The sequence below is a fragment of the Aquila chrysaetos genome, chromosome 6, assembly GCF_900496995.4.
Source record: "Aquila chrysaetos chrysaetos chromosome 6, bAquChr1.4, whole genome shotgun sequence".
NCBI classification, from domain to species: domain Eukaryota; kingdom Metazoa; phylum Chordata; class Aves; order Accipitriformes; family Accipitridae; genus Aquila; species Aquila chrysaetos.
The window spans coordinates 10302505-10330170 of NC_044009.1; the positions used below are offsets into that span (position 1 = coordinate 10302505).

Genomic DNA, 27666 nt, shown 5'->3' on the forward strand with positions numbered 1-27666 from the left:
GGGCCCGCCCCCGCCCCGCCAGCGGGACCCCGCCCACGCCCGCCGAGGAGAGGCGGCGGCCATGAACAGCGGGGGTCCCTTCCGCGGGCCGCCCGCCTTCCCGCCGCCGCTGCGCTTCGGGCAGGCCGCCGTCTTCGGGCAGGGTGGCGGCGCCGGCCTCCCCTTCGCTCCCGCCGCCTTCGGGCCGCCCTACGGGCTAGGCCAGGCGCCGGCCTTCGCGGCGGCGGGCAGCAGCGGGGCCCCGGCGGGTAACGCGGGGTTCAGCTTCAAGCCGCCCACCAACCTGGGCAGCTTCCCGGGCTCGGGCGACGCCCCGGCCGGTGGCGGCGGTGGCAGCGGCGCCTTCGCGGCGCCCGAGTTCCGCTTCAAGGCGCCCGAGAGCGCCGCCGCCGCCTTCAAGCCGCTGGCGGGCGCCGAGGCGGAGAAGGGCCCGGCGGCTCCCGCAGCCTTCACTTTCTCGCCGCCCTTCGGCTTCGCCCCCGAGGCGGGCCCGGAGGCGGCGGCGGTGAGCGGGTCGGGCCCCTTCTCCTTTTCGCGTCCTGCTGTCGCCCTGGGCCGGCCGGAGGAGAAGGGCCCGCGGCCGCTCTTCGAGGAGTCGGGGGAGCCGGCACCCAAGGGCCTGAAGCGGAAGGAGGAGCGGGAGCGCTCCCCGCGGCGGGCGGCCGCGGCGGCGGGCGGGCGGGCGGCGGCGGCGCCGCCGGAGAAGCGGGCGGTGCTGCTGAGCCGCCCGCGCGGCGGCGCGCTCTTCGGCCGCACGCTGCAGGAGGTGCTTCGCAGCCAGGGCCGCGGGCACCGCGACCGCGGAGATGCCGCCGAGGCCGAGCGGGGAGCCGCCGAGGAGACGCCGCCGGCCGAGGCCCGGGAGACCCCCCGGGAAGGTAGGTTGGGACAGCCCGAGCGGTCCCCGGGACATCCCCGCCGGCCGGGTGTCGCCCCACTTTCTGAGGTGGCTGCCGCCCTCTCTTTGCAGATGTCACCGCCGCGACCCCTGCCCGCCGGGCTCGGGGCAGCGAGAGCACGGAGGGGCCGGGGGGCCTGTCCCCCGGCGAGCTGACGGCCATCCAGTGCAAGAATGTCCCTGATTACCTCAACGACAGGACGGTCCTGGAGAAGCACTTCGGCCAGTTCGTAAAAGTCCGACGGATCATGACCAGGCGCAATAAAAAAATGGCCGTTCTCCACTTTTTTGATCATGTGAGTGTCGGAAGCGGTCGGCACCAGAGCAGGCTTAAGTCTGAGTGCCTGGGGTGGGTCCAGCTCTGGTGAGAACTGCACCCCTGTTTGGTAATGCCGTATGTTTTTCACCCGGGGAAAAGCTTTGTATTGTGAGCGCCATGTTACAGCCGGGGATAGAAGTGTGCTAGGCTGCACCTAAAACGTGGTAGCTGCCAGAGCTCTGCCTGGCTTTAGCTGTCCTGTTAGCATCCAGCTCAAACACCAAACGGGTCTTCCCCGTTCGTTGCCTCGCATTGCCCAAACCTGAATTATGTACGCTGCTGCGTTCTTGCTCAGGCTCGGCAGCACCAAGGCCGAGGTGAGCTCATGCTGTCTTTGCGGGGTGACCTGCTCGCTGGAAGTACTGCTGTTATGTCAGCACTGAGGTGTGTTGAGGAGCCAGTTCAGATACTGTTTCTGTTTTGCGCTTAAAAACACAGCTTTGGTCTCAAGTGCTCTAACCTTGGTGTAGCTCTTAGAAAAACAGCAATTTTTGTGGAAACCCATCCTGCTGGTTGCACGTAGGTCTTCAGTGAGAGGTTAAAATGCAGTAGCCAGAATTTTACAGGGTTTCTCTGGTAAAAAGGGCACTAGGTGTTTCAATGTTGCGATGCTAATAGGTTTGTGTACTCTGCTTTTGTTTTCTTTCAGGCCTCTGCAGCTCTTGCCAGAAAAAAAGCAAAAGAGTTGCACAAAGACATAGTAACATTTTGGCAAAAGAAGAAAACAAGTAAGTCTGTGTTTCCAGATGTGATTATTGGGTGATACATAAATGGGGTGGTGTCTGCTCTGTTCTTGTTTCCTGAGTGCTGAGATCGATACAAAGATGATCTCCACAGTAGGAATGTTACAGTTGTAGGATGGTTCTCTCTGGCTGTTGATAGACTGTTTGGTGTGCAAAGCTTCTGGGAGCACTGAAGGTCGTTCTTTACAGAAACATAAAAATAGTTGTTCTGCATTTTATGTGACATCCCGGCTAGCGCTGTCTGTGGCAAAGGCTAATGGTGAATGTGCAGGGGAGGGGAGAAAGAACAGGATAAAGCATGTAATTGCTTCCAGAATAATTTCTCAGCCTTTAACAGCCTATGGCTTGGGAACCCTGGCTGCCAGAATGGGTGTCTTAGCTCTTGGAGAATTTTTCTGTTGTGAAGTTACCCAGTTGCTTTTGTAAGCTGTGTAAACTTACAGCATCCACAGTATTGTCCTCTGGTATTGAGGAAGTTTTAAGTGAGTGACTGTGAATCATAGTTGGAAATTGCACTGTTTCTTTCTTAAATTCCTGTTGTCCAAAATATTTTGCTTGATCTGAGCCAAAACGCTGTTTCAGTCATACAAAAGAGCTGAAGACACTTGAAATGACAGTGTAGTTTTACAAGAGAATTTAGAAACCATTTGTGCAGCCACACAAGAGGAATATGGTGATGTTAACTTTGTGCTCCTATCTAGAAGTAGGATGTTCTTTGGGGCTGTAAGAAAACCCAGTTTCAAATGCCTCACTGCCTGCTTCAGAGCGTGGGCTGGGATGTGGGTTTCCAGCTTTCAGAAGAGTGTCCTGAGAACTGAGTTAAGGAGTACCCTGGAGTGAGCATCTGTGTTGCCAAGGTTGCTGTTCTGTGTATCAACAATTATGCACTGCTTGAACCAAAAAGAGAGCAGCCTACAGAGAACTGAGCTTAGAAATGGGAAACCTGGATTCCAGACCCTGCTTGGGATTAGGACAAGAGGAGATTTCAACATTGGCTGTTCATCCCCTAGGCAAATACTTGAATTGTCAAGTGCTTCCCTTTCTTTAACTTTACAAGTGCTGCATGTGTACCTCTGAGATCCCAGCCTGGGGATACACTTCAGCTGTCAGCAAATGAATGGTTCACCACAGCTTTGACCAGCCACAGACTTGCCTTCCAGAAAATGAACAGCTGCAGAGTTGTCTTCCTGAGAATTAACATCTTGAAGCAGCAGCTATAGGGGTGCCTGTTCACCTTTGTCATTCTATTGTGGTGTTAAGTCTATAGAAGCGTGAATGGCAGCATTCTAAAATAACTAATCTGAGAGAATTTAATAAATCCAACTGGTTGAAAATTTGTTCCTGGGAGAAGAAATTCTCCCTTCCTGCAAGGTGTAGATGTAACTTGAGAAGGCATGCCAACCTCAATCTGAGCTTGGGTATGTGAAATAAATAATTAAAATGCTTCAGCAGGAGCACTGGGGTTGTGGTTTACATAGGTGAAATGGATTTCATGTCCTGTAGAGAGTTATGACTTGTGGATTATATCCCAAACCTGAGAGAACTTAAATTTGGATGATCAGACTTCATTTACTGACAATCTGCTGACCAATTATTGTCATTGCTAAGTCACATTTTATTGAAAAATACTTACTCTTTATAGAACAGTGAAGCTGACTAGCAATTGGTAGACTTACTTGGTACAGCTTGTAGTGCAAGTTGTTCCGGAAGTTTTGCATACGTGTACAAAACTGTGACTCTTAGTTTTATTTTCAAATAGTATTTTTTTTTAAACAAACTGCTCACCACTACCTCCATGGGGGAAAAAAAAAGAGTTGTTGCTTAAACTATTTGGCAAGTACCTGGCTTCATGTTTATATGTCACTTCAGGTCCAGCAAAAAGAGAATTTTCATCCAAGGAGAAGAAAGTAGGTGAAGATGAAGGAAGACAAAGCAGTGAGGAGCAAAACTATCAGCATTCCCCTCTTCGAAAACCTTTAATAAGATCCTCTGCCAGCAGTGTCATGCCTGGTAAAAGGTACGTCTGCTCCTCTGGGAATCCATCTGGCAGGAAACAGGGTGCATGGGGAAAAATGATGATCAGTGTGTGCCAAATACCCATGCTCTTACTGGGGAGTGTGCTTGCCTCATCTCTTCTGGTTTGTCTGAATTACAAGCTCACAGATCCCACACTTTGTCAGAAAGATACTTCTAACTGCTTATTAAGGCCTTTCACATTGGTCTGCATGTTTCTTCTGAATATTTTGTTCATGACAACATGAGTAACATCATCTGCAATAGTGAGGCATAAGGGAATTGAAAGAAACAGTGCAGAGCCAAACTAGGACCAAGCAGTAATGACACTGTACTGTGGTCATGATTAAATGAGCTTCTGAAGTGAGTAGTTTCATTTGTAGGCAATTACAGTTCTGTAGAATGAGAATCCCCTTTTCAGAATAGCTGGCAAGTTTGGATCATCATCTTGTCTCACTTCAAGAGAATGGTCTTCGTACAGGAGTCCTGTTTCGTGTCAGTCACTGAAGTGGCAAGGTTGTCATCTTTCTGTGGTAACTTAATGGTGTGTCTAGTTTGCCAAAAGTAATTTGGTATGCATAGTCATATAATTATAAAATTAGTAATATGTTGTGAAGGAATGAGTGTTCCTTGATTTAAAAAGTATATCTGTATCTGGGGCCTGTAAAATCTTTTAATAATCTCTCTTGCTGTAGAAAGCATTCATTTTTTTCACACCAAACAGCAGGCTAGTTTCTGGCTTAAAATACAAACTGCTGTGCCATAGTGGTGATGCAAAAATGCTGCAACAGCCATCTGGTTCTGTCCACTCAGATTCAGTAATACCACTTCTGTTGTTCAAAGGTTGAGACTTTCACCCCCATCAAGAACGCTTGGCAGTGTTGTCAAGGCAGTGCTGAGGATTTAACTAGATTAACTCCCAGTGCTAGTGTTAGCTCATAACAACCTTAGTATGTCAATACATACTTCATTTATTTGATACATTGCTTTGTGAACAAAATATTCTTCTAAACAGAGATGTTGATGTCCTAAAAAACAGTGAACTGATTAAGGCTGAGGCATGCATTATTATTGATGAAAAATCTTCTATTTTTAGTTCTCCAGCAAAGAAGCCTGGTCTTCGAAAGGCACTGCTGTTTGAAGCAGATCTGTTTGATTCTAGTTCTGAAGGGCAGAGCTCAGAGGCTTTGGGAGCTTCGTTGTCATCTCTTGGTAACCTGGTAGGATTAGTGGCTGAAACATCTGAAGAAAGATACCGTCTTTTGGACCAAAGGGACAAAATCATGCGACAAGGTATTTACACGAGTTAATGAGTGTAACGTCTGCTTCTCTGGAAAGAACGAAGTGTTTGGTGTCTGTTGCAAAGCTGTTGTGACATTGTGGAAATGGCTTTAAAGGGAGAGTTTACCATGGAGCAGTCTGTAAAATACTCTTGTATTGTACATACATATGTTAATTTCCTGTAGAACACGCAAAAATCTGTTTTACTTGTTGCATGTGCATATTTCTTGTGGAAAGTGAATAGCAGACTGTTCATCTTCTGTGAAGGAGGCCATGTAGGGAGATTTGCATCCCTGCAGGCTCTTTGAAGAAAGCTATGCAAAGCCTAGCTGTGTTTCTCTAAATTCAAACTACTACACAGCTGGTAATTATTTCAAGAAATGGCCTGTTTCACAGTACCGCGTTGTAAACCCTTTCACCCTGTTCTTGCCATTTCAAACCTGACACTACTTTTAATTTAAGATCTTATTTTTGATATTGACAAACAGATTTATTGGCCACTTGACATGGAATTGGGAAATTGCTGGTCCTTAGTTAAGACACAAAACAGGATAGGCTGTTAGGATACAAAACATTTGGTATCATTTAGAGGCTTCAATCTTTTCAGCAAAACTCTTGATATCCAGGTGGAATGGTAGGAGAAACTTCCCCAAAGGAGTGGTGCAGTACTGGGACAGGCTTCAGAGTGGGTGAACCCCATCCTTGTGCATTTCTGACCATGCCAACGTGTGGCTACAGCCTTGCTCTGAGTAGAGGCAGGATGGGAACATCTAGAGACCTTTTCCCACCAGCTTTTTTTGTGAACTGTTGCCCTAGCAATGTACTTCTTGACATCCATCCATTGACCAATGTACGGACACCAGCTGAGGCATCTGGCATACTTGGGGCTGTGTTTGCACATCAGGGTAATAGCTTGTCATGAAAACAAAAATGAGAGATGCTTAGTGTTTGTTCAATTTTATTTATTTTTTTTAGCTCGAATAAAAAGGACCGATCTTGGCAAAGCAAAAACTGTTGTTGGCACTTGCCCAGACATGTGTCCTGAAAAGGAGCGCTACATGAGGGAGACGAGAAACCAGCTCAGTATCTTTGAATTACTTCTAGGATCTGACAAGGTATGAGCCCTCTGTATGCATGGGTTTGTTATTCCCAGGACATCTGTTTGCTTGCTGTTTATATAAAGCTGCCAGTGTTGTTTAGTAGATTACAGGGTTAATTCTGGTGGAAACATTCTGGAGGTCGCTTCTTTAATGTCTTTCAGTTGTTTTTTCACTCGAAGTCATGTCTTCTGTTAGCTACAGACAGGCTTTCAGAACAATGGTTCTAAAACTATAGGGCAGCAGTATACATTGTCTTGAAGGTTATGAGTTTGAGACTAAGTCAACACTTAAGATCCTGTTGTAAAAAAAAATATATTTGCTCTCGTAGCAGAATGGACGTGGGCTGTTAGTGTGAACAGTGGAGAAACTCCTTTAATAGGAGTTATGAAAGTAAAGGCATGGATGGAATGAAATCCTCTATTCTCCTGAAAAGTTGAACATAGTCCTTGGACTTTGGTTCTTTTCTCCACATCTTGCAGGTAGATCATGCAGCAGCAATCAAGGAATATAGCAGGTCTTCAGCAGATCAGGAGGAACCTTTGCCCCATGAATTGAGACCCTCTGAGGTGTTGAGCATGACCATGGACTATTTAGTGACAAACATTATGGATCAAGGAGAAGGAAACTGTCGAGAATGGTATGACTTTGTCTGGAACAGAACTCGTGGAATAAGGAAGGTAAGCACTGATGGATGGAGATGTTTGATGATAGTAAGCAAAAGATCACATAATGCTGTAAAAAGTGAAGCAAAAAGCAGTAGTGATTCAAATGTTTTGAATTGCAAAGTGACTCAAAGCACAGTTGAAATGAGTTTTCCAAAGGTAGTGCCAGATGACTATGCTCTTCAACTGTAGCTTAAAAATACATGCAATGCTTTCTTTATCATTCTGGTTAGGATATAACCCAGCAACATCTCTGCAACCCGCTGATGGTGTCTCTGATTGAGAAGTGCACTCGCTTTCACATCCATTGTGCTCACCACTTGTGTGAAGAGCCCATGTCCTCCTTTGATGCCAAAATCAACAACGAGAACATGACTAAATGCCTGCAGAGCTTGAAGGAGATGTATCAGGACCTGGCTAACAAGGGGATTTACTGCAAGAGTGAAGCAGAGTTTAGAGGTTATAATGTCTTGCTGAATCTCAACAAGGGTGATATCCTCAGGTGGGAACAACAGATATCACTTGTTTTCTCTCTTTGCCTCTGGGAAGAATCTTGATTAGGATTAAGTCCAGACAAATTGTAATGGAAGTGGAGAGCTTAGTTGCAAAATTTTTTTGCCAAAGAAAGTGTACTGGAGTAATGTTTTATTTGAATTTTTCAACAGGTCATTTTAAAGTAAGTGTATCTTTTAAGAAAAGAGTGGGGGGGGGGGGGGGGGGAAGCTTTGTTTTATCTCCTTGAATAACTCAGTAGAGCTTCTGCAGGTAGTAAAAAAACCAACCGAACAAACAAAAGTTAAGTCTTCACTATTCTCAGTCAAGGAAAATTTTTTTTTCTCTTCCCAGGGTGGTATCCAAGGAAAAAATATTTTCTGGGCAGAGTCATACTTTGCTTTTCTGGTCAATCTCTTAACTGCCTTCCTCCCTAGATGTTGGAGTGATGTGCCTAACTAATATGATTATGCAAGCATCATTAGAAGATTAATGATCAGTAAATAATGCTGCTAATTTAATTCACAGCCATTTGTTTTGGACAGGAGTTGCATGTCTTGCTTAAAGCTTCTAATTTTAATTCTGTTTTGTTAAAAGGTTGGTATTAAATTGTGATGTTAATGTTGAAGCAAAAGGTTTGTCTCTGTCTTTTGTCTCCACAGAGAAGTACAGCAGTTTCATCCAGAGGTTAGAAACTCTCCTGAAGTTAGATTTGCAGTTCAAGCTTTTGCTGCATTAAACAGCAACAACTTTGTGAGATTTTTCAAGTTAGTGCAAGCAGCTTCCTACCTGAATGCCTGTCTCTTACATTGTTATTTCAACCAGGTGAGAAATGTAGATGGATATTTTTTAAAGTGTTAATCGGTAAAACAGTCTGGGATTTCTGGGAGGAAATCTTCTTAGCAGAAAACTTGGTATATATTTAGCCTTAAAAATAATCTTATTCTTGCTTCTTCAGAAGCGTTTAAGAACTTATCAAGAGTTTTCTGCTGTGATATAGAAGGCAAATACTAAAATGGTCTTCTCAGCATTTTTTTTCCCATAACTGTCTACAAATACATACTGTTTCCCCTGAAAATAATTGGAAAGCAGAGAAGCAGGCCTGAGACTTTTGCAGAGGAAATATCAACCTGCACTTTTAGAAGCCCTTGCAAGCTTTCTTCTGCATGAGAGTTGCAAAGGGGTATGCTCAAAATGAGCAGCATTGGAGAGGAGCAGAAACTAGAAAGCAAGTGCATAGAATTTAAAAAGAAAGAAAGTTAAATCTGAATAGTTTTTTGTGTGGATATTTGATGACAAAGTACTGATTTCTTTTAAATGCGACTTTCACATTTATAGTACACTTTATAGTACATTTTTGGGTCTTTAACTTAGTAGTTACGTGGCTTTTTCTTTTGTCTTCCCCCAGATTCGTAAAGATGCTCTCAAATCTCTCAATATTGCCTACACTGTGAGCACCCAAAGATGTACAGTGTTTCCCTTGGATCACCTGGTCCGCATGCTACTGTTCAGAGATTGTGATGAAGCAACTGATTTTATAAGTTATTATGGCCTGAGTGTATCTGATGGGTAAGTGTAAGAAAAAGGGCGTCTGCGCCTTAAGATGCCTAGTGGGGTTAGATTGATGTTAGGCAAAGCATTAATGTGGATGGGCTGCTCCTGCAGTTTGCAACCAGGAAAAGAAAAGATCAGGTGAAGGATAGGGGCTGGGCTCTATAAGCAAAGCACTAGGATAGTGATGGGTGCAAATTTTAATAATCTGTTCTATTTTTATTACTGTAATCGTGAGAAGGTCTTTAATTTTGCACCTTTCCCTCAAGAAATGGGGTTTGTATCCCCGTAACTACTGTGACTTCCCACAATAGCTTTTTTTGCACTTGTGCATCTTTTTTTACTTGGTTTGATAAGGTGACAAGGGATTTCAAAGATAAATTCCTTCAGGCTTCTGGAAGGTGGTAAAAAACGAGAGAAACCTTTTCCCCCAAAGGAGAGACTGCATATTGAGCGTGGTCTCCATTGGACTCCAGGTACTTCGTCCCTAGAAAGAGATGTTGTGGATAACCCAGTAGGAGGAAAAAAAAAAAAGTTTTAGGTTTTATCTTGTAGTTGAATTATAGTAAATTGAAGCTCTGTAGGAAATGAGGATACAGTTCTGTTTCTCAGGAAACTGGCATTACAGTGATGCATGTAGGGTAGGATGAAACTGAACAGTGCAAACCAGTTTTTAGAGGATGTTGGAGGCCAGTGGTTTGCAGATAAGAGTGTCTGCCATGGAAATGTGTACATTGTAAGGTATGCTCATACAGACTTGCAATCTCAAGAGACTGGAGAGGGCAAAAAACTTGAGCGTGTCAGTTAGTGCTCTATTGCCTGTTAACATTCTGTTTTGAAATAATAGATTAGCCAGACTACAGTTGCCAAGATTGGAAGAAGATTGCAGCTTGTAAAATGACTTCTGTAGATAGCCCTGGCATCTATCACGTGGGATGCAGTCTAGGTAAAGTGTGCACGGATAATATACACAGTGGATAAAGGTTAAAAAAAAAGGGACAGAATAGTCCACAGAAGTGTCAGAAATGTTAGTGCAGCTTGTACTCTGCCCTGGGAGGATAGCTGTGAGGACAGTGCTCTCTGCCTTCACTGCTCTGGTTCCAGACAAAGATCAAGTTCCAGGCTACAGGGAGCAATCCTGAGTGTCCATTGCCTGTCTTGCTTTGCTCTGCTAAGCTGTCCAGTTGAAAACCTATAGGTTACTGGAGCTTTGAGGATGTATTGCCTTTTATTTTGCCCCAGTGCTTACGTGGAGCTGAATCGCTCAGCTTTCTTGGAGCCAGACGGATTACCCAAACCACGTAAATCGATGTTTGTCAGCCAGAAGCTAACTGTCTCGGTTGGGGAAGTTGTAAATGGTGGGCCGTTGCCCTCAGTGCCTCACCACATCCCTGTGTCCAGCTTCAATGGACAGAACAAGTATATCGGCGGAAGCACCCCTGTGGATCAAGCTAGTAGTAGCCAAAAACTCAGCGTAGAAGCAACAGGTATTTGTTGTTATTCTAAAATGCATGTTTAGATACTGCTGAGGAATTTTAGATACTGCTGAGGAACATACTGCTGCGTCAGCTCTGTGAGTAGTTTTCTTTCACAAAGCAGAAACTGGTTTTGGCTCATGGGTTGAAATTGCATGGAAATTGGGATGTAGTGGATGTTTTGATTTAAATGTACTTATGTAGCTGTAAAAGCTAAGAAGCAACCTGATTAATAAAAGGAAACGCACTAACAGAAATGAGTGCAATTTTGCCAAGACAGGTGAAATAACTTCAGAAAGCTGCCTTCCCGTTTCAGTTTGCAGATTTTGTATTGCAACTCTTTATTCCCACTGTGTGTATAATTGTGTTTTTCAAGTTAGCTGAACTTATGCTTTTTTTGTCCTTCTTGAAAGTACAGATATTTTGCATTTATTCAAGAGGTGTGTGTAGGTGCTAGGTGTACTTGACATAAACCAGTTGTTTTATTGGGGATGTATGTACTTGGTATTGGAGGTAATGTGCAATGAAATTTTTGAATGTTTTGTATAAAATATTCATAAATACAAATTAGTTTCTATGATACAATTATATTTTTAACTTTAAGGAAGCAAGCTTCTGTTACGGGCTTGTTTTATGACTTGATGAGATTTATCAGACAAGCCAGCTTTTGAAGATATGAATAGTTTTGGTTCTATTTGTGACTGACCTGGTTTTCTTAATTTTTCTCTTCCTCGCTGCCAAGAAGGAAGAGTAGAAAGCAAAGGTGTGGATTTAGATGCTGCAGCAGTAAGAGTCCAGCCTCCAGCTCATCTTCTGCCCTCACTGTTACCTCGTCAGCTTGTGCCAGTGCTGCCTCCTGGGCAGGCAATCTGCCAACCTGCTGGACAACCTGAGCCTCTCTCTTCAAAGCCCCAGCCTGTCTACACAGACACAGTAAGGAAACTTAAACCCGTTATGAAGTATTTGGGAAAGATCTGTGAAATATAATAAAAGGTAACAGAGTTCTTAGGTTGTTTCAGTTTTCCAGAATCTGTGTGTGTTATACAGAGTCAAAAGGAGACACTCACTGCTTCAGTGCTTTGGATACGTTGAGAAGTTGTTTCCTTGGCCTATTCTGAAAAGAGAAAGTCTTGAGTGACTTCAGATGCAAGCCTTAAATGTCAATGCTTGTTCCAGCTCCTCCGTAGGATGAACAGTCCTGTCTGTTTAGCATTTATTTGAGAAACCTCTAAGGAGAAAGTGGTAGTAGAAAGTTATTATCTTTGACTTAGTAGGTAAACTTTGCTTTGGTGAATAATGTTGAGCTGTTTCTTAATGGCACGTATTTCAAATGAGACATGACAAAGTTTTTTTTCTTGTGGTCATATGACTATTCGTGTTGGGTCTTGAATGTGTACCCTAGGTATCTGTGCTGTTCCCCTTTTTCTCCTTCCCACACGTGTTTAGATACATACTAATGCTGAGCCCATCTAGGAGTGTCTCATTGCTTTGTAAAGTACAGCTGCCACATTCTACCTAAATGTGGCTACGTTTCAGTGAAGATGAGATCTGGTCATTTGGAATTAAATCAGCTAGAATGAGGGAAGCTCTCAAGTAAGAAAATAGGAATCGTTCTCAAAATTCACTTTTCTTAGCTATTATTTCCTAACTTGACTTGCCCATATTTAATACAGAAAGCTGCTTTTGTTTCTGGGCTGTTACTAACCTTTTCGGTAATCAAACACAACAGCCTGGAAATTTTAGGCTAAGTTAGCTTAGCTTATAAGTAGAAAATACAGATGATGTTGCCAATTACAGTCAGTTAAACAAGGCTGAAAAGCTTCAGTCCTAATACACATGTGCACCCAGGCCGTCCTGAGCAGGACTGCATCTTGCTTCAGCTGCTTCCTGTGCTGTGTTGTAGGACATCACCGAAGTGGTGGATGGGCTTGTGCACGATGTCCTCAAAGGAGAGTGCAGAGAAGTCAGCAGAGCAGGAATGGCTTACGTGACTGCTGCCATCTGGTAAAGAGCGTTTATTGCTGGTACTCCTGGGGTCTGTCACCAAAGCTGCAATTTGCCATAGCAGCACTGTGTGCAAAGATCATAAAACTAAGCAAGGCAAGGTCTATAGTGGAGGTGGTCTTACTGATGCAGGGGGGAAAAGCAGACCTTTCTTCAAATGTCTGCTACCTCTCTGTTTACACACCAGCTAGCCTAATGGAAGGCTAACTGCAAACCTCTATAAACCTTGCCTTGCATGACACTCACACCACTGCCACGAGAAACGCATGTTGCGGAAGGGAAGGTGTCTGAAGGGGGACAAGAGGAGTAAGTCCAGATCTGGCTGTTTCTCTGCTTGAAATAATGCTTCCTCTCCAAGGCAATTGGTAGAGTCATAGATGTAGGTTTGTGACCAAAACAGTGTATTAGTGCACCAATGTTTTGGTTATTGCTGAACAGCACAGGGTCAAGGCCTTCCTTGTTTCCCACTCTGCACCCCGTGAGTAGGCTGGGGGTGTGCCAGAGGCTCAGAGGGGACACAGCTGGGACAGCTGACCTAGGCTGACCAAAGTCCATACCATGTGATGTCATGGTCAGCAATCAATACTGCATTAAAGGAAGAAGAAGGTGAGGGTTTCTGGCTTCCAGGGTGGTCATTGATTGGAAACTGTCTGGGCATTGGTCTGCCTGTGGGAGGTGGTGGCTGACTGCCTCTGCTTTGCTTGGTGGTGGTATGGGTGTGTTTTGTTTTTTTTTTTTTTTTTCCCTTCACCTATTACAGTGTTTTTATCTCCATCCATGAGTTCTCTTGCTTTTGTTCTTCCTATTTTCTTCTCTGTCCCAATGAAGGGAGGGGAGTGAGCCAGTAGCAGTGTGGGTGCTTGACTGGTGGCTGGAGTCAGCCCAGCACAGCAGAGCAAGGGTATGATTGAGAAAAGCACAGACATGGGGCTTTGAATGAAAACTTTCTGGCTTTGAAAAGAGAACTGCTGTTTCTGCACAGCACCTCGGAAGTCACCATGGAGGAACTTGTGACTGAAGTGATGGGGGAGATCCTCAGACAAGTGGCTGGAAGTGTGCTTAGTGCAGAACAGGAGCGTGTCAAAGAGGAAAGGCGCAGAGTGGAGGAAGAGAGGTGAGTTGCTGCTTTTGCTGTGGGGCAGGGTGGGCTGTATATACGCTTGGGCAACGTAACAACAGCTGGTACCACCCTGAGTCCTTGCACGTGTGCTTAGGCCCTGTGTCTTTCTGCCACGATGACAGCATTCACTTTGTCTCACCTTGAACTGCTCTGGGATTGTGCAGGCAGGCTTTCCCTTCTGTATTCTCAGGTGATCTGCTAGTTAGTATTTTGGTGACCTCACAGAGCCACTGTGAAAATGGTGGGTGGGAATTTTGGGAACTTTTATTCACCCAGATCTTCCAGAGAAGGAGATGTATCCTGGCCCTGCTGTATGCAGGAACTTTTCCTTCCAAGTGAGCTACTTGTCTGTAGCTTACTGGAGTAAGAATAAAATAAACCCATTGTTATCTGTATTTTTGAGGGAAACCTGGCTCCATGCAAAACTGTTTAGCAAGAGAAACCAGCTAGCGGGAACTCAAGTTTAGGCGAATTAACTGTCTGACACTGTGTGTAGTGCTTGTGTAACTAAGCGGCAGGTTTGCCAGTGTAAATCTTTTCACTTGTGTAAATCTTGCCACTCTTGTCTTGCCACTTGTGTAAATCTTTTCTCCATCCTTCCAGGCAAAAGCAGGAAAGAGAAGAGTTAATAAAGCAGCTGAGCCAGTTGGTGGGTATGGAGTTAATGGAAGAAGTAATGAAGGAGAGCATTCAAGAAGCTTCAGCCAATGAGTTAAAGTATGTACAACTTACTCTATGCTATACTTTGCTGTAGGATGTTTTCCTAAGGGTAAGAATTTGTTAGGGAGTGGTGGGCTTCTTGCTTGGGCTTCTCTGAGTTCATCTTCAATAAGCTACTTCAAAGAGAGGGTAAGTGTATTTGATCGTACAGTGGGCTGCCAGTTTGCAGTTGCACTGTGTCAGGCAGTAGCGGTCCTCCAGCGTGGAGGGAATAGAGGCACTGTCTAGGACAAGGCTACCCTGTGTGCTTATTTTAATTCTGACTCACTTACAGCTCTCTCGTACACCCTTCTTTGGAAGCCCATGTTCAGTGTAAAACTTGAATGACTTCTGATTGATTACAGGCCTTATTTAGAAGGGCCATAGAGTAGAAGTGTGGAAAATCCCTCCCCTTTGCTAAATGTGATGGTCTTCCCTGTTTGCACCTCAGCCAATTGTATTGGCATTTGCTGCAGTCTCCACCTCAATGGAGGTCTTGGTTTGTTTCATTTTGAACTAGATGTGCCTTAGAAAGAGACCAACAAGCCCGTATTGCCCGGTGTTCAGAAGAAGTCTGTGGTCATGTCATGGACTTCTTTCTGGAGGATGAGATTTTCCAGATTGCTAAGGAAACCCTTCAGGAGCTCCAGTGTTTCTGCAAGTACTTGCAACGGTGAGTTGCCACCCTGTGACACAACTGCTTTTCTTGGGAGTGTTGGCACAGAGTGGTTAATAGAGATTGAACTACAGCTGTCTGGTTGCGTTCTTGCTGTCGTCTTGTCTCCTCTATAAGGGTAGGCTTACAGTCTTACTACCAGCCTCTTAATAAGTTACCCAGCTATGTGTGGGGAGGGGAGCACACCTCATCAGAGTGAGGTGATGAGCTTGGTAGGAGATTTCAGCTTCATTCTGTCCAGAAACTTGTAATAATTTCTCCTTGTATTCTTTCTGTTGGATACGTGTTTTTCTGGATGTATGCTAAGTGTTCAGTGGCTGTTGTGGTGCTCCAAGGCAGAGATTCATTTCTCCCTGTGCTGTGCTGCCCCAGTGCAGACAGGTTGAGGTGTGTTTCAGGTGGCATTTCTCACTGCTAAAGAGGAAGCAGCAGGGTAGTCACTTTACTGTGGAGCACCTTCCCTTGCAGAGTTCTTTCTGTCCTAAAACTGAGTTCACGTGTCTCTTCAGGGGGTGTGTAAATTGCCTTCAGTGTGATAGGGAAGATTAGGGAGTAGCCTAAAGATACATGAAACAAATGTACATGCAGCAGTCAAGAAAACTGGATGATGCAGGAATGTTTGTTTGGTTTTTTTTTTTTATAGCCCTGAAAATACCTGAGGAAACACAATGAAAGATTTCAATTAATACATTTTTGTGTTACAAAACTGTGTGGTACATGTTTTGAATTATTTGGTCATAGAAAAATAAGACTAGCATCTAATGACGAAGGCTTTATTAAATGTTCTCTCCTTGTTGGTGAATTTGCCTTTTTAAATGTTCCTTAAAAACAGAACAAGAAAAAAAAGAGGCATACCTTTCTTCTTGCAATAGATGTTGCAAAAGTATTTTCAGCAAGTGCTTGAGGTATCAGAGAAGCTTTGTAATGGATCATTGTAAAACACTCTATGTGCTAGGATTAAACATGCTGATAACAGGGAAGGAAAACTATGCTTGAACTTCTGCCTGGGGAGCACAGTTAGGACAGCTGAGGAAGGGATGAGATGGAATAGCGGCAATCCTGCTTCCCTCCTGTGATCTCTCTGGCCACTGAGAGCAAGTGCAGCTTGCCAAGCAGAAAGCTGCTTCCTTTTGTCTGCATTGGTTTTTTGAATGGGGCACAAGGCTGCCCCTTTTGGACACTGCATGTGTACAGCTGGCAGGTCTGTCCTGTGCACGTTCTGCTCGAGCCCTGACTTTGCAGTTGTGTGCAGAAATAAAGCCTGAGCCTGCTGTACCACCCATGCACACCACCTCACGCTCACCCCTAGGCAGACTGTGACTTGTGGGGTTTTTGAGAGCCCAATCTAGTCTGAAGAGCAAAGATGAGAAACCCTGTTTGGTCTGCAGAAGAGTTTATTAATCTGACCTATTTATCTATTCTCTTCCAAAGGTGGAGGGAGGCAGTGGCAGCTCGAACAAAGTTGAAACGTCAAATGAGGGCATTTCCAGCTGCTCCCTGTTGCGCAGATCCAAAAAATAAACTGAAAGCGCTGTCCCCCAGTGCTGAGTGGCCTATAGCCATGGAGAATTTGTGCAAGAGAATTGTAAACCTGGGGAATGGAGGAAAGCTGGGGATCTCTTGCACAAGGTAAGGATACTTATGGTGACAGCAGTTTGCAATCTCTTTTATTTTTGGAAGGTAAGTTTACAAAGTAGCCCTCTTTGAACCTTCATTGTGAATGTTAATGGTTTTGCAAAACTGGTTTTTCTCAAATTCCCCCAAAAGACCCTTTCTGCACAAATGTCATGGCAAAGACTGCAAACCTAAAGAAACCTTTCTATTAGTGGCAACTTTCTAAAGTGTCTGCAGTACTTCTCAGGTCTTAGTGAGTGTTTCTTAAATTTTGTTGAAGTACCTCTTCTATAGCAAAAATTACAACCAAGAATCTTTTGTTTCCAGATTGAATTGGCTGAGGAACAAGACAGTGCATGAAATTAAAGTTCAGCACTTCTATCAGCAATTGTTAAGGTATATTGGCGTTTGATCCTCGCTTTCTTTCTCAGCAAATTGTAACAAATGCCAGAGATCTCAAAAATGTCAGTAAGGAATGGCAAATCATACTCGAGTGTCCATTTGTAGCCTTGCTTCTGGGATTATTTTCCAGATAAGGGAAACTGGAAGATAAATTCATCAAAGTGTTAAGCCATCTGATCCTATTGCTGTGGGTGTAACTTTAAGGATCTGATGGATATTATGGGGTTTTTTTGTGCCTGGGATGGGGCATAGTGGGAGAGGAGTAAATGAGCTGTTACTGGCCTCGCTTGTGGCACGAAGGGATTGATCTAGATGTTTAAAGTGCAGCAGGAGGTCTGCCTTTTCATGGCTCATCATGCGCTCTAGTGGCCTGTGTGTTCATTGGAGCAGGGCATTGAAGCAGTGTGGAAGTGAAGCAATACACCTGTGGTCCCACAATCCCCAACATAAGGCTCATGTAACCGATCTAGCAGCTGCAGTTCTTGAAGGCAGCTGGTCTGTGATGAAATAGATGGGCAACAGATCTAAAGAATTAGCTCTAGTTTTGGACTATTTGAACTGGACAGTAGCTACTTATGGTAATGTAACTTGTTCAAAGCAAGAAAAACATTCCCCAGGTGGGAATGAGCACTAGGGGGGGGGTCTTTTCACCAGCTTCTGTCTCTCTTTAAGTGATTTAGCTTGGACTCCCCTGGATCTTGTCTCATTAATCACTGAACATATTCCAGTTCAACAAGAACAGGTTTTTTGGAAGGTGCTGTTGGTTTTGCCAAATGATGATGAATATGCGGATGATGATCCCAACAGGTAAGTAAAAGAGTTGATTGCTGGGTCCCTTTCTCAAACAGGGCAGTGAAATAGAAGAGTAGTAGTATACATTCCTTGATGGTTTGGTTTTTTGTTTTTTTTTTTCCCGTACCATGTCAAATTTCCAGTTTGTTTTTTTTTTCTCCAGAACACTCTAAGGAATATAGCTGTAGTTTATTGCAGTGGTCTATGTCTTTTCTCCTGACATTGTTCATTGAATTTCTTTTGCTCATGCTGAAAACAGAAAACCTTGAGATATGTAGCAGTGTAGTTAATTTCAGGACATTTAATAGCTATTTAGCAAAATCCAAGCAATATGAAGGTTGAGGTTATGATAGATTGTGGTATCTTAAAGGTGTTGGTGCTAAAACCCTAAAATGCTTCTTCCCCCCCCCCTCCTTAACTAAAACCCCCAAAACCCACTCCTGTTTGCTAGGGTACTGGTGGATTGGTTGAAAGCCAAATTTACGGGAGGCAAAACCTGGAAGAAAACTGCTTCACATACAGAAGGCAGAATTCAAACACTGACTTTATTTAATTCTCCTGGCATGCAAGGGAGCAGAAGCATTAAAGTCAGTGTGTGTATAAAGGTAGGTGAGAACAATTTCGTGATACCTAACAGGCCATAAAAGCAGGGTGTGCTCTTTTCCAGTGGATGTTGTGTGGAGGCTTTTCACACTGTGTCCTGTCAGATGGAGGGAGATGATCCTGGGAGGGATGGGGTTGTTGAAAAGGTCTGAAAAATGATGGAATTTTTCCTTGTTTCCAGTCAACTGAGTAAATACCTGCCTAAATACAGTGCAATAGAGCCCAAATCATCTCGATTCCTGATGCCAAATGAAGTGCTGAAGTGCACTTTTGTGCTCACCTGCATCTATTGGACACGTGCATTTTTGTCTGTCTTATAACTTGTCTTAGGATTTGTAGAGCTTCTGGTAATGAATGTCAAAGTTGAATACTAATGATAGTAAACTGCAGATTTCAGTATGAAAATAGTTTCATTTAGCTTTAGCTATGTTACTGTTGTCATCTTTGTTACTTGTATAGGTGGCATATGGCGCGCTGTCTGACTCTGAGCTTGATACAGCTGAGATGCAAAAAGACTTGCTTGGAACCAGCGGTCTCGTTCTTCTCCTGCCCCCTCGAGTTAGGAGTGAAGATGTTGCAGAAGATGATGTTTATTGGCTTTCAGCTTTGCTGCAGTTGAAACAGTTGCTTCAGGTCAAACCTTTCCACCCGATAGTTCCCCTGGTAGTTCTAGTACCTGGTCAGGAAGAGGAGGCCACAGAGAAAGAAGTAGAAGAAGGTAGATAATTATTTCTGTGCCTTGAAAAAACAATGTGAATGTTTAGGGCTGCCCTGAGTAGTACTGTTGTGGCTAGTGCAGTCTCTCAAATACAGCGTCTAGTAAAGGGATAGACTGTGAAGTACAATACTTCTCAAAGCTTTGTGAGAAATCCAGAGGCCTTAAGAACTGATCAATATGGAAAGAAATAAACTTTATTTTGGCTTCCGGTTTTCCTTTGCACACAGCATTTGATCCTGAGAGTCTGCAGGCAAGGATGGAGAAGTGATGCTGTGGATGTATGCAGAGTGTGAGACTAGCTAGGCCAGAGTAGGGAGATACGCATTTGTTCTTTCTTTGTGTATATGGCAGGTTTTCTTATTTTTAAGGTTTGATGCTGCAGGACTTGATTTCAGCCCAGCTTATTTCAGACTACACCATTGTTGAGCTCCCAGGTTCTATCAATGACTTACAAGGCACGAGAAGGGTAAGAACAGTAACTCACATGAAGAGATATTTGACTGGTTTATCATTAACCTCTCAGCTACTAATGCCATATAAGGAATTATGTTCTCAGTAGCTTAAATTGCAGCTGAGTCTTGTGTAATGGGATATTTTTTCTGTTGAAGTTTCTGTAACATAATTTTTGTTCAAAAAGCTCTTACCCTTTTTTTCTCCACACACTTGAATTTGCTGGAGTTGGGTACTCACTTGTTAATAGTGATTCCAACATCAGCCAGAACTATTCTGAAATGAAATATTTCTGCTACTTTTCCATTGTTTGTGACTGTTCTATTTTAACTGACTAGAGATCAGTAGCATTTGCTACATAAAAGGTAGTTTCTTCTGTGTAAATATTAAACTTCACTTAGTCCAAAATATGTGGATTATGTAAATCCATTCTTGTCTGTCCCGCCTGCATTGACTAGCAGAGCTACCATTGCTGTCTAACAGATGGGTGCTGGTGGTGGGTAAGCCTTTGTACCCTTAAGCTCCCAGTCCTAAAATGCAAAGGACCCTTTGTAGCTCTTCTGGCCGCTGTGAGATCACCCAGTATTATCCAATCTTGGTGGATGGGACTGAGGGATGGCTCTATACTCTTATGTACGTGAAGGAGGATTGTACGGATCTCTCCCAGGCAGCCTCCAGATACCAGCTTCTCCCCTTATCCTTCAGTTTGCTGTGTGCTTGGCAATAGTGGCCTGGAAATAATCAAAAACCCATGATGGAAAATGACACTTAAAAGTCTAAAATAGGTTTTTGTGTGAGAGTCATAGCAGGGTGGGTTGGAGAGGTGGGAGAGGGTAATGGCCAAGCTGTCTCAGACTAAAAGCAGCTCCAGCCCTGTGTTCCCTTCTCACGGTGTCTGAAGAAGGTGCCCAAGAAAGAAGGAGAGAACAAGGCAAGCCCAGAGTGATGCTCCCCCACAAACCCTCAGAGCTTGTATCTCTTTGCAGTCTAAGGACTCCCAGGATCAGACATGGCTTTTCTGGATATAGTCACCCTGGGCTAATTTCTGTGAATCTGTCCAATTTCTCCCAGATATGTTTTCAGCATCCCCAGTGTCCTGCAGCAGGGAATTCCACTGCATGACTGCACCTGGTGTGAACAGCCTTTTTCTGTCTGTTCCTGAGCCTGCTGCAAGTGAATTAAGTTTGTGACCACCTAGCTGGAGAATTACTGTTGCAAATACCAGGATGATGATAGTTGACTTGTTTGTATTTTGCTGCATAGTATCTTTAATACCGTTACATCAAACTTAGGGTTGCAGGATTGAATCCTTTGTGTCCTGATCACTGCGGAGCTGTTTCCAACCACCCATGTTTTGTGTGTCATAGATCTCTGCGGCTGTGGGCTGGCTGGTTTCCCAATGCCCTGACTCCCTTGAGCTCTGCAGTCAGACCCTTCGGGAGTATGTTGAGGATGGGATTGATGGTGAATTTGGCAAGCGCTTCTACCATGACTGGAAGGAGAGGCGTTTAGCTGGCCTGCCATCTCAGGAGCCTGGGGTCATCATAGAGCTGTACAACAGCGTGCTGCAGTTTCTTTCAGATGTGGCATCCTCAGAGCACCTTTGTGACTTGTCTTGGCCTGTTACTGAGTTTTCAGAGCCTGGGGGTAACAAGCTGTTGCCCCACCTGCAGTGGAACATGCCTGATCACCTGGCCTGGCTCAAGAAGGCTGTGCTGTCCTTCCAGATCCCGTACCTAGATCTGCCTCCATTGGGTGGTATGTACTTCATGCTGCAGTATCCTCTTGGCAGCATGGTCTTCTCTCAGGTGTGCCTGTACCATGTTGAACTACCAGCCTGTAAGATGGGTAGTTTAGCTTTGTCACAAATCCTTGCAATTTACTTTTATTGTTTTTTTTTTTTTTTTTTTTCCATAGCTCCTTGGCGTCCTGTTTGCTGCATGATTTTTCAGTATGTGTCTCAGATTGCTAGTTCCTCCCATGCTCAACCACTGATCCAGTCTCAAGTGGAAAATCTGCTGAGCAAAACTTACCAGAAGTGGAAAAACAGACCATCTGGGAACTCTGATGAAGATGGACCTTCTGTTGATGAGATCCCTTGGGATGATATCTTGGCAGTCTGCATTGATCATAAACTGAGAGACTGGAAACCACCCAAACTGCCTATTGCTCCAGGTATTGCATGTCCTTCTACAATATGGATGATACTTCTTGCATAACTGTGTTTAATAAATTGACAGTGGTGCCTTTATGCGTGGCAGTGAGTGGTGTGTAGCAGGGAGGGAGCTATGGTCTTGATCTCCTCCCATAGAATGACACTGTGCTTACTGCACATCTTTCTGCTCCTTGGAGTGTGTATTTAGTGTTGATTATGACTTGACTTGAGCTTGTGATTAAAAATTTTTGTCTCTGTGTGGAGGAATATGGTCAGTCTTTCAGCCCTCCTGTCCCAGTAGGAGAGGGTTTACATTTAACCAAAGGCCAAGAATTGGTACCTCAGAAGTCATGTAAGCTCTCAAGTCAGCTGAGATGGCAGGCTGCTGCTGTTAATGAGCACTTCCATGGATTAATGAAGTTTGTCTTGGATTCTGTTTGTGTTGAATTTCAAGTGTGTGGGTTGTTCTTGGTCCCCTGTTTGGCTTAACTATAGGGAGCCTCTTTTAATGAAATGACTGTTTAACCCACTGAACACTGAACTTGGATGCACACTTGGATGCATCTTCTAAAATTAAGATAAAGCAGCATTTTACAGTCTTTCCCAGTAATCTGGTATCTGTTGAACAGTAAATCAGTTCAAGAAGGCTCCTTCTTACATGCAGATTACAGCTTAAAGCTACTTGAAAGTCAACACACAATTTTTCTTCAAATTGGCTTTTCAATACTGAGCTTTTCTTTTGAAGGGGGAAATCTGTTCTAATATTAAATGTTGGGTTTGGTTTTATTCACAGAAGCAGTAAGTGAAGATGGTCAGATTCGTGTGTACTTCTTCAAGGAGCATTTAAAGAACTTCACTCTCCCTTTTTCGTGGGAACAAGCCAGACTGCGCACACAGGAGGAAATCCGGCAAGGCCACGAGAGGTGAGGCAGCTGCTGGCACTGCCTGTGGGAGTAGCATTCAGCTGTCCATTGTGCCATCAGAGTTGCTCGGTGAACTCCAAGGAGGTTGCTTGGGGCCTCTACGATGAACATATATTGCAGTCACGATGCCGAAAACCAGTATATGGCATCTTCCCAGAATGTGTTTGTGTACATCTCCTTGAGATGATATATAAGGGCATGCTGAAACAGGGTAGTAAGTAGATTTTGTTTCTGCAGGGTTACTAAGGTCTTAAAGAAATGGATTGCTTGGGGAGTGCTCAAAGTGTTATGAGTGGAGAAATTAAATTCTGCCAAAGACGACACTGCTGAGGCTTCGGAATTAGACTTGTACTCTTAGGTACACAAGGCATGGAGGAAAAACAGTGTGAGATTGGGGAAGAGTGTAGGAATAAATCATGAGCATGCCCTTTCTTTAATAGTGCCCCCTCCCTTACATTCACCTGCAGTTGCAGCCTGGACCTGACAGATGAATTACATGTTAGATGATTTGCAGATTTATTCTTTGGTAATTACATGTTAATTTTGCAGCATTTTGAGTTCAAAAGGAGGTTTTGTCCACAACTGGTGGGAAGACATCAGGAAAGTCCCTCTGCTAAGAGAAACTGCTAGAGGTTGAGGGGGGAGGGTGCTTTATTGCCGTGTAGCATTAAAGTATTTGAGATCTCAAGAGTCTAGCTCACTTCCCTAGCCTTGTTCAGAGTGAAGCCAGTCTCTCCTCCCTCTTGGAAGCTTAGCTGCCGCTCTGCTGTGTAGCAGGAGATTTCGAGTAGATACCTTTTTTGGGGGTAAATCCCAGCCCCCTGTCAGATTAGTTCCTCTCAAATCCCATGCACAGGTGGTGGTATGTTGGACCCTGGTACAAGGGAATTATGTCTCCAAATGATCAATTCTTACTCCCTGCTATTTCCAAACTTCCAGCCAGTAGGGAAAAATCAACATGCTCATACCAATTTCTGTGCTTTTGTTTGTTTTTGTTTTTTTTTCCTCCCCCTTTAGGTCAAGGGTAAAATCTCCCAACTCTTTTAAGAAACCCTATAGCGTCTCCATGATGCGAGGTCAATATGGTTCTAGTGTGGGCAAGCCGTTAGGTCAAGAAGAGAGCATTCCCAGTGCAGATGAATTCACAGACACGGTCTCTGCCCAGGAGCTTCTCCCAGAGCGTCTATTGGCACAGTTGCGACTGGAAAAAATAGAAAGTAGGCGGTAAGTTCCCAGAGCAGCATTCTTTCCTTGCAGCTCCAGCCCAGGGTTGTAAACAATTTCTAACCTGTATGTAAAGGGAAGTTGAAGTCCAACAGTGCTAGGGAACAGCCTAGACTACCTCCATTTTCATCTAATTTCATCAAGTACATCAGTGTAGTGCAGTTCCCTGCTAGCTCCTACTTGCATCACAGGAACAGTCTAGGGTGGTAGAAATACTTGGAGCTTTGAGGAACGGTTGGAAACTATCTGTGGTCCATCAAGCCACCAAAACTAAAGCAGTACAGTGTGTACAGTAGTCTGTGTGTCCTGCAGGATTGCAGATGTCTATAAAGTTCCCTTTGGGATGTCTGGTGCCTGTAGCAATGCAGATCACAAAGCTGAAGAACCAAAGCTTTTGAGGTTGGCCCAAGGGTTTCTTGTCTCTTCTGCCTTCCCTATCAGTAGGGTGTCTTCAGTTTGTGTGGCTCCTTTCTGTAGCACAACCTTCCATGATGGATTTTTATTGTAGCAGTGGGGTATGTCAGACCGTGTTGGAAATGACTGAACATCAGACCCTTCTTGCAGACACTTCTGAACCCAAAACTTTTTGTTAACCCACTGGTTACAAGAACAAAACAAGGCTGCAATCTGACTGGTGCTCTTGATCTTTCTGTCCAGGTTTGAAGAACAGTTGCACCAATGTCTAGCTGAGGACACTGAGCCTCTTGGTGATTTTGTAGGTCTTCCTCTCTACCTCCCCCAGTCTCTGGTCTCCACCCCAACTGTCACCTGTCCTTTGATGAAGAGTCCCATGTCATCTGCTCAAGAGGTATGAAAGGGTGGTTACTGAGAATTAACTATAGCTCTGAGGAGTGCAGTTACCAAACCTGCTGTAGTTACAAAACCTTTAGTGGGAATTACCTTGGTGTGCAGTGTTGAGTAGACTTGGGAAATAAAGAATTGAAAAACTACGCCTTGGAAATAACTTCTTCCCAGGGAGGGGAATGCTTTCTGCAGATCTGGAATAAGAGTTCTTCACAGGTGTTAATGCTTTCTGCTGCTGGCTGTCGTAACAGTATCTATCCCTTCTGGTGCTGCACTTTAACTTAGGGAATCAGTGTTGTGGGTCAGCTTCCCCCAGTTAAAGGAAGGCTGGGGCCAGAAATAGAAGAACATGCTATTTTTGCCTTACCTCCTCAGGGGTGAGGTGGTGCTGACCTCCCTGGTTGTTCTCAAAAGTGGGGGAACAGCCAGTGAGCCGAGAAGTTCCTTCTTCGTACTGGGTAATGCTTCTTTCTCAGTCTCATCTCTTTTCCTTCTGCCCAGGCTGGGAGTCAAGAGGGATGCAAGCTTTTGGTGGAGGAGCTAAGCCCCACACTGTCAGACAGACTGAAGCACTTGCAACAGCTCCTCAGAGCAAACAAGGAGGGTGAAGTTGCCTCTGAGCTCCACCTATCTGCTCTGGTGGACATGGTGGATATTTGAGCAGAGCTGAGATACGTGTGCAGACCAAGAGACTTGGTAAAGAAATCCAGGTCTGGGTGATTGAACAGATAAGCTCCTGGGGCATGTTACAGAAAATTCAGGTGTCCTCCTGGGAGAAGAACACAGAGCAGATGTGGGGCCTGGGCCCTTCTTGCATGGCTGCCTTGCACAGAGTCGGCATGTCGTGGCTCAGTGTGTCCCTTTGGCTCACTGCTGAGCTTTGGCTGGTCTGGGACTCCCTCCTTTTTTGCTTCACATGCACGGAGATGAGTCAAATGCTTTTCTTGGAAGGCCTTAAATCGGCACTTAGTGGTGATTTTTCTTCCTACCAGCTTTCATCGTGGGTAAACATAACTTCACCAGGAGAAAGCTATAAGGTAGCAGGGGCCCCATGGAACATCAGAACAATTGCTCTCCATAGATGCAGTCCCTGAGATGATGTCCCAGTCCTGTGCTTGCTGGCTTCATGCAGAAGCTACCTTGTGGCAGCACTGTGATTTGAAGTTGCTGTTTTGTTGCCCAGGAATGTCAATACTGTCCTTCTCAAGTCAGTGCAACACTTGGCTGTATTTTGTACTTAATGGTGCTCAACGCAAATGCAGAAGGATTTTTGTGCTGCTGGGCCCAAGTTTTATTGTATTGAAAATTTACAGCATTAAAACCAGATGAGTTGCTTATTCTACAGATTAACTGTCATGCTGGAAAGCAGGACACTTTCTTTAGTGAACAGTATGGAGAAACAATTTTCATTTTTTGGAAGACCAGATTATCTGCATTCTCTGGCATTTAAAAAGCTGTGGCTTTGGAAGTTGAAGACCTTTTGTTTTTAGTTTAATTTTGATTTCCAGTAAATAGTATGAAGATGTACTTCATGTCTGCAGTACTCCTTGTACAAGTAATCTTTTTTTTAAATTACAATATCAGCTGATTTTTCTCAGCCAGAAACCTCTACCTGGTAAAATACAAATTACTGCGGCTTTGGCAGTAAACACTGATTATCTTGCCTGCCAGAGACCAGTTGTCTGACTTGCTTCTAATTTCATTTGAAATTCTCAGTAGTCCAAAACTCTCAGTTGCCTTCCAAAAAAGTAATTTTATAGTTGGTTTTTTTTTGTAATAGCATTTGTATTATTTCTCTTAAACCTAGAATAGCAATAGTAGCTTTAATATTAAGGTGAAATAAGAAATTTAAACTGAAGTTATGCTTTGGGGCTGTTCATACTACAGATACTTTTGTTGGGCTTAGTTGTGTTAACTTTCACTGGTCGCATACAAAGTGAGGCCTGTGTGTGATGCTCTTTGCCATGCTTTACCCTAGTACTGCCATGGATGTTCTCAGTTTACCTGGAATTCAGCTGTAAAAACCCAAAAGTGTTTTGGGATGTGGTTCATGCCATCTGATGTAAATGTGTTTTGTACTTAATAAATTTTTAGTGGCTTGAAATGTGCTGTTGCCTCCTTGCTGTGCCAAAGCTCCTGGTACAGGGTGTTCTCAAAGTGTGCTGCTTTGTTTAATCCCTGGGTTGTCCTGACGAGGGTGGGTGTCCTGGTTTTGGCTGGGATAAAGTTAATTTTCGTTCTAGCAGCTGGTATAGTGTTATGTTTTGAATTCAGTATGAGAAGAATGTTGATAACATACTGACATTTTCAGTTGTTGCTAAGTAGTGTTTAGACTAAGTCAAGGATTTTTCAGCTTCTCATGCCCAGCCAGCAAGAAGGCTGGAGGGGCACAAGAAGTTGGGAGGGGACACAGCCAGGGCACCTGACCCAAAGTGGCCGAGTATTCCATACCATGTGATGTCATGCCCAGTATATAAACTGGGGGCAGTTGGCCTGGGGGGATCACTGCTTGGGAACTAACTGGGCATCAGTCAGCGAGTGGTGAGCAATTACATTGTGCATCACTTGTTTTGTATATTCCAATTTTTATTATTATTGTCTTACTATTATTATTTTCTTCCTTTCTGTCCTATTAAACTGTTTTTCTCTCAACCCATGAGTTTTACTTTTTTCCCCAATTCTCTCCGCCATCCCCCTGGGTGGGGGGAAGTGGGTGAGCTGCTGCATGGTGCTTAGTTGCTGGCTGGGGTGAAAGCGTGACAGTCCTTTTTGGCGCCCGACGTGGGGCACAAAGGGTTGAGTTAATGACAGATCTGACCAGAGCGTGTTAAAATGAATTTGTTACAAGCATTCATTATATTAGTTTAATAGTGACTGGTCACAATGTTGATTTACTGGCTCTTAGAGTTGTGGTGCTCATTTTTAAAGTTCTGTTATGTATCACCTCA

The 27666-nt window shown here is 44.2% G+C and overlaps 1 protein-coding gene across 3 annotated transcripts; it reads left to right on the forward strand.

Annotated features, from left to right (window-relative positions):
* Positions 1 to 33: 33 nt before the first annotated feature.
* On the forward strand, positions 34 to 26822 carry LOC115342866 (minichromosome maintenance complex component 3 associated protein). 3 transcript variants are annotated; one of them, XM_030018049.1, is made up of 28 exons: positions 34 to 878; positions 971 to 1194; positions 1867 to 1945; positions 3830 to 3977; positions 5070 to 5266; positions 6230 to 6369; positions 6834 to 7031; positions 7250 to 7518; positions 8171 to 8333; positions 8917 to 9077; positions 10302 to 10546; positions 11277 to 11467; positions 12438 to 12538; positions 13521 to 13652; positions 14262 to 14375; positions 14878 to 15030; positions 16465 to 16662; positions 16975 to 17043; positions 17722 to 17856; positions 18293 to 18446; positions 18904 to 19162; positions 19531 to 19628; positions 20980 to 21370; positions 21530 to 21787; positions 22561 to 22690; positions 23708 to 23914; positions 24572 to 24722; positions 25220 to 26822. In XM_030018049.1, the coding sequence occupies exons 1-28, from the start codon at positions 62 to 64 to the stop codon at positions 25376 to 25378; spliced, it is 5541 nt and encodes a 1846-aa protein (XP_029873909.1). In that variant the 5' UTR covers positions 34 to 61; the 3' UTR covers positions 25379 to 26822. The 3 variants fall into 3 exon arrangements, with proteins under 3 accessions (XP_029873909.1, XP_029873910.1, XP_040980270.1); XM_030018050.1 differs by having other exon boundaries at positions 11280 to 11467; XM_041124336.1 differs by lacking the exon at positions 23708 to 23914.
* Positions 26823 to 27666: the final 844 nt, after the last annotated feature.

What these genes read in the sequence shown, in the direction of transcription:
- LOC115342866 (XM_030018049.1), top strand. Translation starts at nt 62, where the DNA reads ATGAACAGCGGGGGTCCCTTCCGCGGGCCGCCCGCCTTCCCGCCGCCG. An exon ending in AAGTCAGTGTGTGTATAAAG is followed by an intron (nt 18,447 to 18,903) that starts GTAGGTGAGAAC and finishes TTACTTGTATAG; the next exon opens with GTGGCATATGGCGCGCTGTC. An exon ending in CAAACTGCCTATTGCTCCAG is followed by an intron (nt 21,788 to 22,560) that starts GTATTGCATGTC and finishes TTTTATTCACAG; the next exon opens with AAGCAGTAAGTGAAGATGGT.